The 12,557-nt window shown below is 44.4% G+C and overlaps 1 protein-coding gene across 1 annotated transcript; it reads right to left on the reverse strand.

Moving 5' to 3' along the window:
- Window positions 1–6,191: 6,191 nt before the first annotated feature.
- Window positions 6,192–11,681, reverse strand: LOC143218896 (uncharacterized). The gene is made up of 3 exons (XM_076444465.1): window positions 7,978–11,681; window positions 6,476–7,889; window positions 6,192–6,260 (listed from the first exon to the last, which is right to left on the reverse strand). Exons 1-3 carry the CDS (start codon window positions 11,679–11,681, stop codon window positions 6,192–6,194), a joined length of 5,187 nt encoding a protein of 1,728 aa, XP_076300580.1.
- Window positions 11,682–12,557: the final 876 nt, after the last annotated feature.

Consider the following 12,557-nt stretch of genomic DNA (forward strand, 5'->3'; position numbering starts at 1 on the left):
GTTGGGAAACTCCTCGTGGCGGTTCTACGGCAAATGTAGAGGATGCTGCCCCTACATTTAATCGTCTCCGGATGCTGTCGGAGTTCTCGGGATGCTGCCCGAGACGGGTGTTCGGGATGCTGCCCGAACGACAGAGAAGGATGCTGCCCTCTCTGTTTGGCGTGCTTGCTGTCACGCCGGTAGGAAACGCCGGTGTCGAGGAGGCCGATGCTGCGGACAGCTCGACGACGAGCGTGGGAAAATAGGAAAGTACCAGTAACACTTACCAATACTTTGGGATGTGCCCAGGATGCTGCCCAGGCTGGAAAAGAGGCCCGTGCCTCGTTTGCATCGCCTTTTATAGGCGAGGATTCGTGGTGGGGGAATGGTGTGTAGGAAACGGATGTGTGACGTCGAGTTTCCGTCTTCCTCAAGATGGCGGAACCTCGGCGTCCGTTTCCCGCCGAATATGGCTTGGAGCGCGGGACCGCGCATCGTAGCGCGTCGTATACCGACGGCGCGTTCGGTGATCTTCGGCGTCGCTCGGTTATGTTCGGCGTGTGTCTCCTAGTGACAGGCCTGCACCGTACAGGTCTGTTACAAGTCAAAGGGGTAAAAATAAAACTCACAATCGACTCAGCCGTGAAACCTGTCCGACAACCGTTACGGAAAATACCCGTAACACTAGAAAAGGCAGTAGAGAAAAAATTAGCAGATGCTTTACACAAAGGAATCATCGAGAAAGTATATGAACCTAGCGAATGGGTTTCCCCAATAGTAGTGATTTTTAAGCCAAATGGGGACATTAGAATCTGTGTGGATATGCGAAGGGCTAACGAGGCGATTAAACGTGAAAATCACCCTCTACCGACATTCGACAGCTTTATGACGAAATTAAGAAAAGCCCGATACTTCTCAAGATTAGACTTGGTTAATGCATACCACCAACTGGAACTAGACGAAGGAAGTCGTCCTATCACAACCTTTATCACGCATAAAGGAATGTTCAGGTACAAGAGATTATTATTCGGGGTCAACTCAGCCCCAGAGATTTTCCAACGCATTTTCGAAGAACTGCTGTCAACATGCGAAAATTGCTTAAATGATCTTGATGATATCATTGTCTACGGGGAAAATGAAAAGGAACACGACGTGTACTTAAAACAAGTACTGACAGTACTTCAAACCAATAACGTCGTCCTCAATGACGATAAGTGCGTAATCAAGGTCCAAAATCTAGAATTTCTAGGACACAAATTATCGGCAAACGGCATTGAAGCAAACCAAAATAAGGTTAGAGCTATTCTTGACTTTCGACCCCCAAACACTAAAGAGGAAACTCGAAGTTTCTTGAGACTCGTTACATACTTGGGAAAATTCATCCCCGATCTTGGAAGTATCACGGAACCGTTGAGACAACTGACGAAACGGGACATCAAATTCACGTGGACACCAATTCACCAACAGGCGTTCGAAAAATTAAAACAAAGCTTGGCCAGACTACCAACATTGGCATATTTCGACCCAAAGCGAAGAACACGACTAATAGCGGATGCCAGCCCTGTCGCGCTTGGGGCTGTGCTGATCCAGTTTGATGATGAACAAGTACCCAGAGTCATTGCGTTCGCAAGTAAAAGCCTCTCGGACGTAGAGAGACGGTATTCACAAACGGAGAAAGAAAGCCTTGCGTTAGTATGGGCAGTAGAGCGTTTTTATTATTACTTAGCAGGTTTACACTTTGAGCTAGTGACAGACCATAAACCTCTAGAGACGATTTTCAAGCCCTCATCCAAACCACCAGCCAGAATCGAAAGATGGGTCCTACGATTACAGGCATTCAAATTCAAAGTCATATACCGCCCCGGCAAAGAGAATATCGCCGATTCGGTGTCAAGACTGTGTCAATCCACCACTAGTCAATCGTTTGACAAAGGAAGTGAGTGTCACATCCGTTCTTTGATTGAAATGGTAGTACCAAAAGCAGTGAGCATCTCACAGGTATTCAAAGATAGTGAAACGGACGAACAGCTCAAAGATGCAGCAAATAAAATCGAAAAAGGAACATGGGAAACAGCCGATAAAAATCCATATTTTCCGTTTCGACTAGAATTAACAACTTTAGGACACATTGTCCTGAGAGGAAACCGCATTGTAATACCAGAAGCACTTCGACCACATATTCTCGAGTTGGCCCATGAGGGCCACCCGGGAGAGACGGTGATGAAACGGCGACTCCGAGCAAAAGTATGGTGGCCATTAATAGACAGGGAGACGGAAAAATTTGTAAAATCCTGCCGAGACTGCCTATTAGTATCAAGGCCTAACTACCCTCCACCAATGACGAGACATGCATTCCCCGACGGGCCATGGCAGTGCATAGCAATAGATTTGATGAAAGCAACACCAATACCTGAAGAAATACTGGTCGTAATCGACTATTATTCACGTTACCAGGAAATAAAATTTATCAAGCCAGCAACCTCAACCATCATCATTGGACAATTAAAGGAGATGTTTTGCCGACTTGGTATTCCCAGATCAATAAGAACCGACAACGGCAGACAATTCACGAGTACAGAATTCTATGAATACTGCGAAACCAATAACATCAAAGTAATACATACTCCGCCTTATTGGCCGCAAGCAAATGGGGAGGTTGAGAATATGAACCGAGCAATTTTAAAACGATTGCAAATAAGCTACACGACTAACAGAAATTATAAGACGGAATTACAACAATTCACGATGATGTACAATGTGACACCGCATGGTACCACCGGCAAATCCCCATCAGAGCTTCTCTACGGTCGAAATATCCGAGATAAAATTCCGTCAATTGGAGACCTGGTATCAAACGAACAAAGGAATGAAGAAGCGTACGAACGGGACCTGCTCAATAAAAAGAAAGGGAAAGAACAAGAAGACAGAATAAGAGGGGCCCGAGAGATTGATATCAAAGTGGGAGATAAAGTAGTGACCAAGAATACAGTAGTGCCTCATAAACTAACGACCACTTTCGACAAAGAAATATACGAAGTACAAGAACGGGTTGGAAATGAATTAATGTTAGAAGGGGGAGGACGTAAGATACGACGACACATAAGCCATGTCAAGAAGGTCCCAGGATCAGGATGCATCACTCCACAACAGTCTACTATCAGCACAGCCATCCCAGCTACAACGGACACATCTCAGCAAACTAGAGGTTCAGGGCACCAAGAGGAATTCCAAGGGGGTGCAGCCCAATTAGAAGAACTCGATAAACCAGAATAAATATAAATCAGAATCAGAAGGTGGTCCAGCCACTCAGACTTGAAAGAAAAGGAGGGATGTGGAGACCGGTAGCAGAGGGGACTAGCGGGCAGACGGGAGACGGCCCGGGTGGGGCGTAAGGACGAATAAGAGTTTAGTTGTTGTTGAGTCAGTGAAGGAGACGGTGTAAGATAGAGAGTATCAATAAGGTGTAAACAAGTGAGAAACTGTGTCTTTCATTACCACCAGTCATCACAGTTATTATCATTGTTTTTTTTCGACGCATTTAGTTGCTTGTATAATAAATAATAAAGAGAATTACAAAGCATTTTGTTATTTAGATCATAGTTTTTATTGCTGCTTTATTAATCAGAATTTCTTCAAATAAACAAACTTTATTAATAGGTATACAAAAATGAATAAAAAATCATAATATTTCATTTAATGTCAAACATAATTGTGTAATAGACTACAAAACATAAAAAAATTGTACAATAATTACACAAATATCAAGTAATGCAATTAAAGCGACATGAATAATGAACTCAAACCTGTCGTTAAACACGGACTGTCAATGAGAACATATGTCTACGATTTGACTGTGTCGATGAATACGTAGTGTCGGTCAAACCGTGTCGATGAAGACATTTGTCGACGATGTGACCGTGTCGATGAAAACATAGTGTCGACGAAAGTTACTGTCGGTCAAATCGTGTCGATGAAAACAGTGTCGGTGAAATGGGTTGTCGACAAACCAAGGGTAACCCTATTTTTCAACTATGAAATTTTGAGCACGCCGCGCCGCGCCGTCCCCTAAAATTGTTCCATTTCATGAGAAATTGATATATTTAAAATTTTAAATCAATCAAACGTCGTGAGGACGTGGCACATCGAAAAGGCACATCGAAGTTTTGAAATAGAAATAACTGCACGCTAAATGTAAAGAGTACACTGAAAATTCAAATTAAATATTTTATGTCTCCCAAAATATCGTAATTCCTTACCGTCACTCAAGCACTTTATTTTGTACGAATTAAGATTATTTCACATGAAATGGCCTGTCTAATTTCTGTCCTCCACCTTTCCGCTAACAAGTCCGTTTTCTAGACTGCGGACTGCGGATGTTTATGCAATTTTCAACTTTTATAACCGAACTTTAAGAAAATGGAATCAAATAGAGTGCTGGTTTTAGTGGGAACAGCCTTTGTAGATCGAAAATAAATAAAAATTGTACTAAATTCTATCGACATTTACATTCTAGCAGTTTTTGAAAATTTTCATATGCCTTAAATGCATACAGATCCGCAGTTTAGTAATACCGGCGAGAACGACGCGTTCCAATTGGAGTAATAACTCTAACTTGCTCATCCCAAATCAGATGGATGGCAAAGGCTATGTATTCTTTAAAAATATTTTTATTTTGTCGGTATATTGTATCTACAAGTTTGGATCCAAGCCCCAATTGTTGCAGAAACTCCAAAACAAGACACTGAGTTTTTAAGTCGCGTAGCAGCGTAGCACTACGGGAATTTTCTAATCATTTATGGTACCCAACACCTGAAACTGTAACGCTTTCCTTTTTTGACCCAATATTCTGCACCATATACAAAACAAATGATTGTAGCTTTAGGTACCGTTAATGATAATGTTATAAAAAGATTAAAAGTTCATTCAAGTTGGTAGCAACATTGCAGCCTGTACATATGTCTAAAAAACTTAAAATTTTTTTAAAGAGCTTTCAATTTCCCTGGATTTTTTTATAAATAAGGAGCCCTAACAATGACAAAGTGATTCCAGTTATAACGTAGGCTTAAATATAGTACATTATTTAGCTGTAGTTAATGATTCGGCAGAACGAGGAGTCGAACTTATGCAAGAATGTAACGATGTACTATCACGAAATGAAGGAAAAAAACGATTCATGATGCAAACTGTATCAGACTACAGAAAGCGCTATCTAGACGCAAAAGGACTGCATTAATGAAAAATTTGTAAAATGTCTAGCTTTGTTGCCTTGTGTGTATTAAAAGGTATTTAAACCTCTATTTTTCTATTCTTCGTCTTTATATGGTGTAATATTTACTACATCCAGTCAAAAATATTATGATCTGATTAAATACAGCATATTTATTTCAAACGTTAATTTCTCTACTTTTTAACTTAGTTTAAGAACACAACTGAAAGAATTGGTACGTAAAATTTAACATATATATTTATTATACAAAAATATGAGCATATATATTTACATAAATATTTTTGCACAAGGAGAACATTTAGTCAAAATCAAAAGTCTTTCCTTCAGATATTCTCATTCACATAAAATTTCATGTTTATCGCAACCTTAATGTCACTGTGCGACATCTTCCTTTTATTCGATTAACTTCATCTTTTGCAAGAATTATTTTCTTCTCCAATTTTAGGAGGCGGCGTGAAAAAAATCTCGCAAGAAAAATTTCGATAGGTATAGCTAAGGTCCACTCTAATATACATACATACCACAGTTATAGTAGTAGTAAATAGATTTATTTTTTGCCTTTCGGCCTCAAAATGGGGTTACATGTGTTCACCGACACTTAACTTAACTAGAGTCGAAAAATGAACTCGCAATGCCGTGTTCTGTGTTACGGAAAGCAAAGTGATGGGATTGGTCCGGTCTAGGAAGCAGTCTTAATTTGTTGACGCTAGTTTCACTGAATTGTTTAATTCACACAAAGTTTATTACACAATAGACGAAATAACGACTAGCACGCACATAGAAGTGATTTTGAACGCTTGATCTCACAGGGGAGATAATATCGCTTTGTTTACTCGCGTGTAATCGCAGAGGAGTTACAATCGAAGAGTGTCCGAAAATTCAGCAGGAGCTCCGAAGGCGATTCGGATCATCGAGCATCCCCACCACTTTCGTAACCAAGAGCTCGTTTCGCTGATCTAACTGTCGTGTAGACGAACGGGGGTTTCTATTCAGCCTGTGTAGGTATAGTGACGTATTGTGTCAAACAAACCGCCCGCCTTGCGCGACCGCGCAACTGAAACGAATTAGAGATTTGAATCTACACAAACGAGCTCTTCATGCACATTCACCCCTTTTTTTTACAGTATTTTCCTTACAACTAAAACTAAGTAACACCGGTGGCCTACGGTAGGCCGCGAACATTGAAAATTAGTTTATTGGTAAACGACAAATACGAGTAATGGGTCTCTTATAGGTTGAAGTCGCAGTTTTTACATTTACTACTCTTACGTGCCCATCTTTGCCTGGAAATGTTTTTACAATTCTCCCAAGATCCCATTTGTTGGGAGGCAATATCGGGTTATCCAAGAGGACAACGTCTCCTTCTTGTACGTCCCTCTGAACGGTTTGCCATTTATACCGGGATTGTAACTCCTGCAGGTATTCGCGGGACCATACCCTCCACAGTAGTTCGTGGAACTTTTGTAAACTCTGCCATCTCGATAAATGAGACGTCGGCTCGTCACTTACCGATGCAGTCGGGCGCGAAATCAACGGTCCGCCAGTTAGAAAATGGGATGGCGTAAGAATTTCTAGACACTCCGGGTCATCTCGCACCCGAGTGAGGGGACGTGAGTTCAAAGTAGCCTCGATTTTACATAACAAAGTGGACATTTCTTCCGTGGTTGGTGTAAACGACCCCATTATTCTACGAAGATGGTATTTTGTCAATCTAACCGCGGCTTCCTGCATCCCTCCGTGATGAGGAACACTCGGGGGATAGAATGTCCAGGTGATACGTAAATTCGAGCATCGACCTTTCATTTCTGGCGAGTTAATGATCTCGCTGAAGTGGCGATCGAGTTCGCGAGCAGCGCCAACGAAGTTCGTTCCGTTATCGCTCTTTATGGTCCGGGGAACTCCTCGTCTAGAAGTGAATTTATCAAAGGCGGCGAGAAATGTAGCCGTAGAACCGTCATCTACCAATTCCAGATGAATTGCATGGGTGGCAAAGCAAATAAAGACCGCAATGTATTTTTTGTACGCCCGTTTCCCGCGTCCTCGCGCTTCTCTGACCTGATAAGGACCAGCATAATCCACCCCAATGTTCGAAAAGGGGGGCGACGGACGACAACGTGAATTCACCAGGTCTTGCATTATTTGTGAGCCTGTTTCCGCCCGCCAACGAGCACATTTGACGCATTGGTGGATCACGCGTCGGACTGAGTTGCGTAACCCTAGAATCCAATACTTCTGTCGCGTTGTGTACGTAGTTACTTGAGTCCCATCATGCAAGGATAACAAATGCGACTCCCGGATGATCAAATCGGAGACGTAATGCTTTGGTAGTATCGCGGGGTGCTTTGTTTCCCAGGGTAGGAATGAATTCCTCAGTCTCCCACCCACCCGTAAGACCCCGTATTGGTCAAGGAACGGATTGAGTGGCAAGAGGGGCGATCGTTTTGAAAGTGACCTATTATTTTCGAGCGAGAAGGTCGCGGTCGTGAAGGAATTGCGTTGGATTGAGCGCAGTATGGTGCGTTCCGCGTCGCGCAGCTCTGAGGCAGAGAGGAAAGGGGACGACTCCACGCACGTTTGCGTTCGCGCTGCGTTGATAAATCGTCGCACATAGCCGAATACGCGGATCGTTCGTTGCCAGCTCGAGGACCGAGACAGAACGTTCCAGTCATCGATGGTTGTTGTGCTGTGAACGTTGGTTTTGCTTCTTTCTTCCTCCGTTTCGTAGGACAGGGGCTGAACGGGCCATGATTCTTTCGTCTCTCTTTAGCCACGACGGTCCCTCTTTCCAAAGCGTCGATGACAGTAGACTGTCAGCGCTCGCGCCACGAGAATTTAAATCTGCTGGGTTAAATTGCGTGGGTACGTGTTTCCAAAGTGCGTTCGGCAACGACGTGTGGATGGCGGACGTCCTGTTCGCCACCGTGGTTTTCCAAGTAGCCGGGTGTTTCCGTAGCCACGCAAGAACAATCGTTGAGTCTGTCCAACAAACTACCCGATTTACTGGGATAGAGATCGACTGCGTTACGTGAGCCATCAGTTGTGCCAACATCAATGCTCCATTCAGCTCCAAGATTGGGATAGAGACGGTTTTTAAGGGCGCTACTCTCGATTTTGCTGTGAGCAGCGTGGAGTGCGTTTCGCCAGTGGACGTCTTCACTCGTACATAAACTGCACACGAGTAAGCTGCGCGGGACGCATCGCTGAAGCCATGTAATTGAACCTCGAGCGTATCAGGGGCGTATTGAATCCATCGCGGTATCCTCATGGCGTTTAAAGCACGCCAGTCCACGCAAAAGGTATTCCAGGTGTTACGAGTGGCGTCCGATACATTGTCATCCCAACTGATCTTCTCAAGCCATTGCTGTTGCATCAAAATCTTAGCGCGAATTACAATTGGAGACAACCAACCGAGAGGGTCGAATAGCGTAGCAATTTCCGACAATAGTTCACGTTTGCTAAGTTTACCTTGCCTAACCGCGAATTTTTTTAAATCGAAATAAAACGCGTCGTCCGAGGGGATCCACCTGACGCCGAGGATTTTCAACTCCGAATCGTTGAATATGCGTAGATCAACAGCATGGGAATGAATGGACTCGGGAATATTACGCAAAATCTGCGCGCTATTGCCTGCCCATTTTCGTAGGTGGAATCCACCTAGAGCTAACAGCTGACAGACTTCTACTCTTGTCTGTTCGAGCAGCTGTTTGTCTGACGCTCCCATGAATACGTCATCGACATAGATGCTGTTACTAAGGATCGGGGAAGCGAGGGGATAAGCCGAACCTTCCAGCGTGTTTACTTCTTGGATTACCCGCATTGATAGGTACGGGGTACACGCGGTTCCGTAGGTGAGCGTGTTTAATTCGTACGCTTCGAGATTACCGGATGTTTCATTTTTCCACAAGATGCATTGATACTTGCGATCTTTGGAGTGAATCAGAACTTGCCGGAACATTTTTTCAATATCCGCGACAAGTACGTATTTATGTGTTCGCCACGCTAGCAATATTCTTGAGATTTCTAGCTGCAGCTTTGGACCGGTATGTAAGATGTCATTTAACGAATACCCGCTCGACGTTTTGTTAGACGCATTAAAAACTACCCGCAGTTTTGTCGTCAAACTTTCATCTCGGAGGACGGCTCGATGTGGAATGTACGTCCTCGAACGGTCGATCGAGTCAAGACGTGTCATATGTTCGAGGGATTCGTATTCCCGTATAAATTTCGTATACTCGCGACTGAAATGTTCGTTTTCGCATAGCTTCCGCGTTAAGCGGTTAAGGGACGCGGTGGATTGCCTAAGGGAATCTCCGAGAAAGTCTTCCGGAACCGACTTAAGGAAGGGCAGCCGCACTATGAATCGGCCTGTAGCATCTCGCGAATAAGTAGACTCAAAGTGCTTTTCGCATTCTGTCTCCAGGGGCGTGAGTTCACGTGTTTCGGGGATCGTTTCCGTTTCCCACAATCGAGATAATGCGCGTTCAAGCGGATCCGTGCTTATTCCGTGATGTACTGTAATTGCCGATCGCGGGGGTTCCGTCGATTTAGTCGGTCCTGACAAGATCCAACGGAATATTGAGTTTTGGGCTAGCGGTCCCTGTTCTCGAATATGCCGGACGCCGGGCAGAATAATTTGGGTAAATATATCAGCGCCGAGCAGGACGTCTATTCTTTGGGTAGAGGCAGGAGTGGGGTCAGCAAGCGCGAGATTTGTTAGGTCTCGGTAATCCTCTATTTTGATCGCGGGTGGCACGTACTGAGAAATATTACGTACTACGAACGCGCGAGTTAACAACGCGTGTGAAGACTGTTTAGAGCTGCCTATACGAAGTTCCACACTATAATTTATAGTGTTCGTGTGTTCGCCGCCAAGGCCCGTCACGGATATTGGTGAACGCGTTTTTTGCAACCGCAATTGTTGCACTAGGTTTGTTGACACGAAGGAGGATTGCGACCCCTGATCCAGGAGCGCGCGCGCAAGTCTTGTCTGACCGTTCGGCGCGAAAATTTTGATTAATGCGGTCGCTAGTAGGACAGTCCTGACCCCGTTCCGACTGGATTCGGCAAAATGAGACGTGACCTTGTCCTCTTGCTCTTCCGAATTCGCGGGCTGAGCCATTTGGGAGGGGGGCGAAGTCGCTGAAAGTCCCTGCATAGGAGAAAGTAGGTCTGGTTTGGAAGGACTATAGGCTTTACTGTTCCGATTTTTAAAAATGCTTGCCTTGGGTCTGCTGGGGGCCCGTTCGTCTCCTCGATGCAACAACGTGTGGTGTTTCTCACCACAGTGGCGACATACATTCGTACTGGGACAAGTCGAAACAGTGTGGCTCGCACCGAGACAGTTAATGCACACGTGTTGGTTCTTTATCGTCTCGAATCGGGCAAGAGGAGAGAGGCTCCGGAACGTGCTACAATCACGAGGGTTGTGTGCTTCTTTACAGAGGAAGCAAGTAATAGACGAACTAATTTCCTCGACGACATGCGTGGTAGATTTTAGCCGTGAGACCTTGGGCAGATTTGTAGGAAGAGGGAGCTGTTGTTTGGACTGCTTGGACATCTTGACCGCCGCAGTCTGCTCTAAGATAAACTTTTCCATCGTTTCGTATGTCGGATACTTTCGCGTATCGCCGAGGGATTTGTTCCACTCTAATTCCATGTCGCTATCAAATTTGTTCGATACGAAATATACCAGGTGGTCCCCTTCGGTACCCCGCCCTAATTTGTGCAACGCCTCGAGGGTATTACGATAGTGAATCGAGAATTGATTCAGAAAATCCAATTGAGTCATCTTTATGGCTTTTAAGGAATAAAGTTTGTCCATTAATGAATGTACAATGACTCGTTCATTATCATAAACCTCATTGAGGCGTGCCCATCCGATGTGGAAATTCGCGTCGGTTACATCAAGATGCTGTATTGCAGAAAACGCTTCGCCAGACAGAGAGCTTAATAAGTATTGCAATCTTTCCGCGTCGGTCAACGATTTATTCGCGATTATCGCCGAGTTAAAACGTGACGCGAACGACTTCCACCCTGTATAATCGCCGCTAAATTTCGGAAGTTCTATTCGGGGCAATCTTACATGCGGGGGATGATTCGTTGGAGGCGCTTGGAAGACCATAGATGAAGTTGCCGCAGGGGGTGAGATTGGGATGCGAATGTGCACGAGTTGTTCCTTGAGGTAGGACCAGCCCTCGAGATACGCATCCTCCATCCTGTCCATAGTGTTGGCCTTGTAGAAGGGAAGATCCTCCTTCGTCCTGTCCACCTTTCGGTATGCTTGGAGGTAGCCGTTGAGGAGGGAGATTTGTGTCCAGGTCTCCTGATACATGGTCAATCTGGACTCCAGATACTCCACCGTGTAGTTGTCTACCCCTCTTTTTTTAGTGTTCGTTAATATTTTGGTTAATTGAGTGAACGCCTGTGTTTGCCGTTCGAGAACCGCCTCGAAGGTCTCCGTCACACTTGTATTCATTGCCGACAACGGTTTTGTCTTTGAAAGTCACGGACCCAACACACTCCCGTTTAAAAGTAACGGTTTGCTTCCGATCACCGAACTGATTCCGAACAACTCTTATCTTTCCGATATCCGGCTCGAAGGACCAATAATATGTTCACCGACACTTAACTTAACTAGAGTCGAAAAATGAACTCGCAATGCCGTGTTCTGTGTTACGGAAAGCAAAGTGATGGGATTGGTCCGGTCTAGGAAGCAGTCTTAATTTGTTGACGCTAGTTTCACTGAATTGTTTAATTCACACAAAGTTTATTACACAATAGACGAAATAACGACTAGCACGCACATAGAAGTGATTTTGAACGCTTGATCTCACAGGGGAGATAATATCGCTTTGTTTACTCGCGTGTAATCGCAGAGGAGTTACAATCGAAGAGTGTCCGAAAATTCAGCAGGAGCTCCGAAGGCGTTTCGGATCATCGAGCATCCCCACCACTTTCGTAACCAAGAGCTCGTTTCGCTGATCTAACTGTCGTGTAGACGAACGGGGGTTTCTATTCAGCCTGTGTAGGTATAGTGACGTATTGTGTCAAACACATGTGTTTGTGTGTATGTGTGTCTGGGTTAGCTTGTGGTTTCAACTAGTCTTCCTTCTTCCTCTTGTTCTTCTTCCTTTCTCCTTTTTTCAAGTATCGTACACATCCATTCGGTTCCTACTTCTTCTCCCTTTAGTATCTCTCTTATCGTTACGTTTTCTCTTGTCAGCTGTTTGCATTCTCTAATCATGTGTTCCAGTGTTTCTCTTTCCCCTTTACATAATCTGCATACTGTCTCATTTTCTTCCTTCCAGTATTTGTTTCCCCGCTCTTCGTTTCCACATCTAAACCTTGTGAT

The sequence above is a fragment of the Lasioglossum baleicum genome, chromosome 20, assembly GCF_051020765.1.
Source record: "Lasioglossum baleicum chromosome 20, iyLasBale1, whole genome shotgun sequence".
NCBI lineage: Eukaryota > Metazoa > Arthropoda > Insecta > Hymenoptera > Halictidae > Lasioglossum > Lasioglossum baleicum.

What these genes read in the sequence shown, in the direction of transcription:
- LOC143218896 (XM_076444465.1), bottom strand. Translation starts at nt 11,681, where the DNA reads ATGAATACAAGTGTGACGGAGACCTTCGAGGCGGTTCTCGAACGGCAA. An exon ending in CTTTGGAAAGAGGGACCGTC is followed by an intron (nt 7,890 to 7,977) that starts GTGGCTAAAGAG and finishes CAACGTTCACAG; the next exon opens with CACAACAACCATCGATGACT. An exon ending in TTCCAGGCAAAGATGGGCAC is followed by an intron (nt 6,261 to 6,475) that starts GTAAGAGTAGTA and finishes AATTCGTTTCAG; the next exon opens with TTGCGCGGTCGCGCAAGGCG.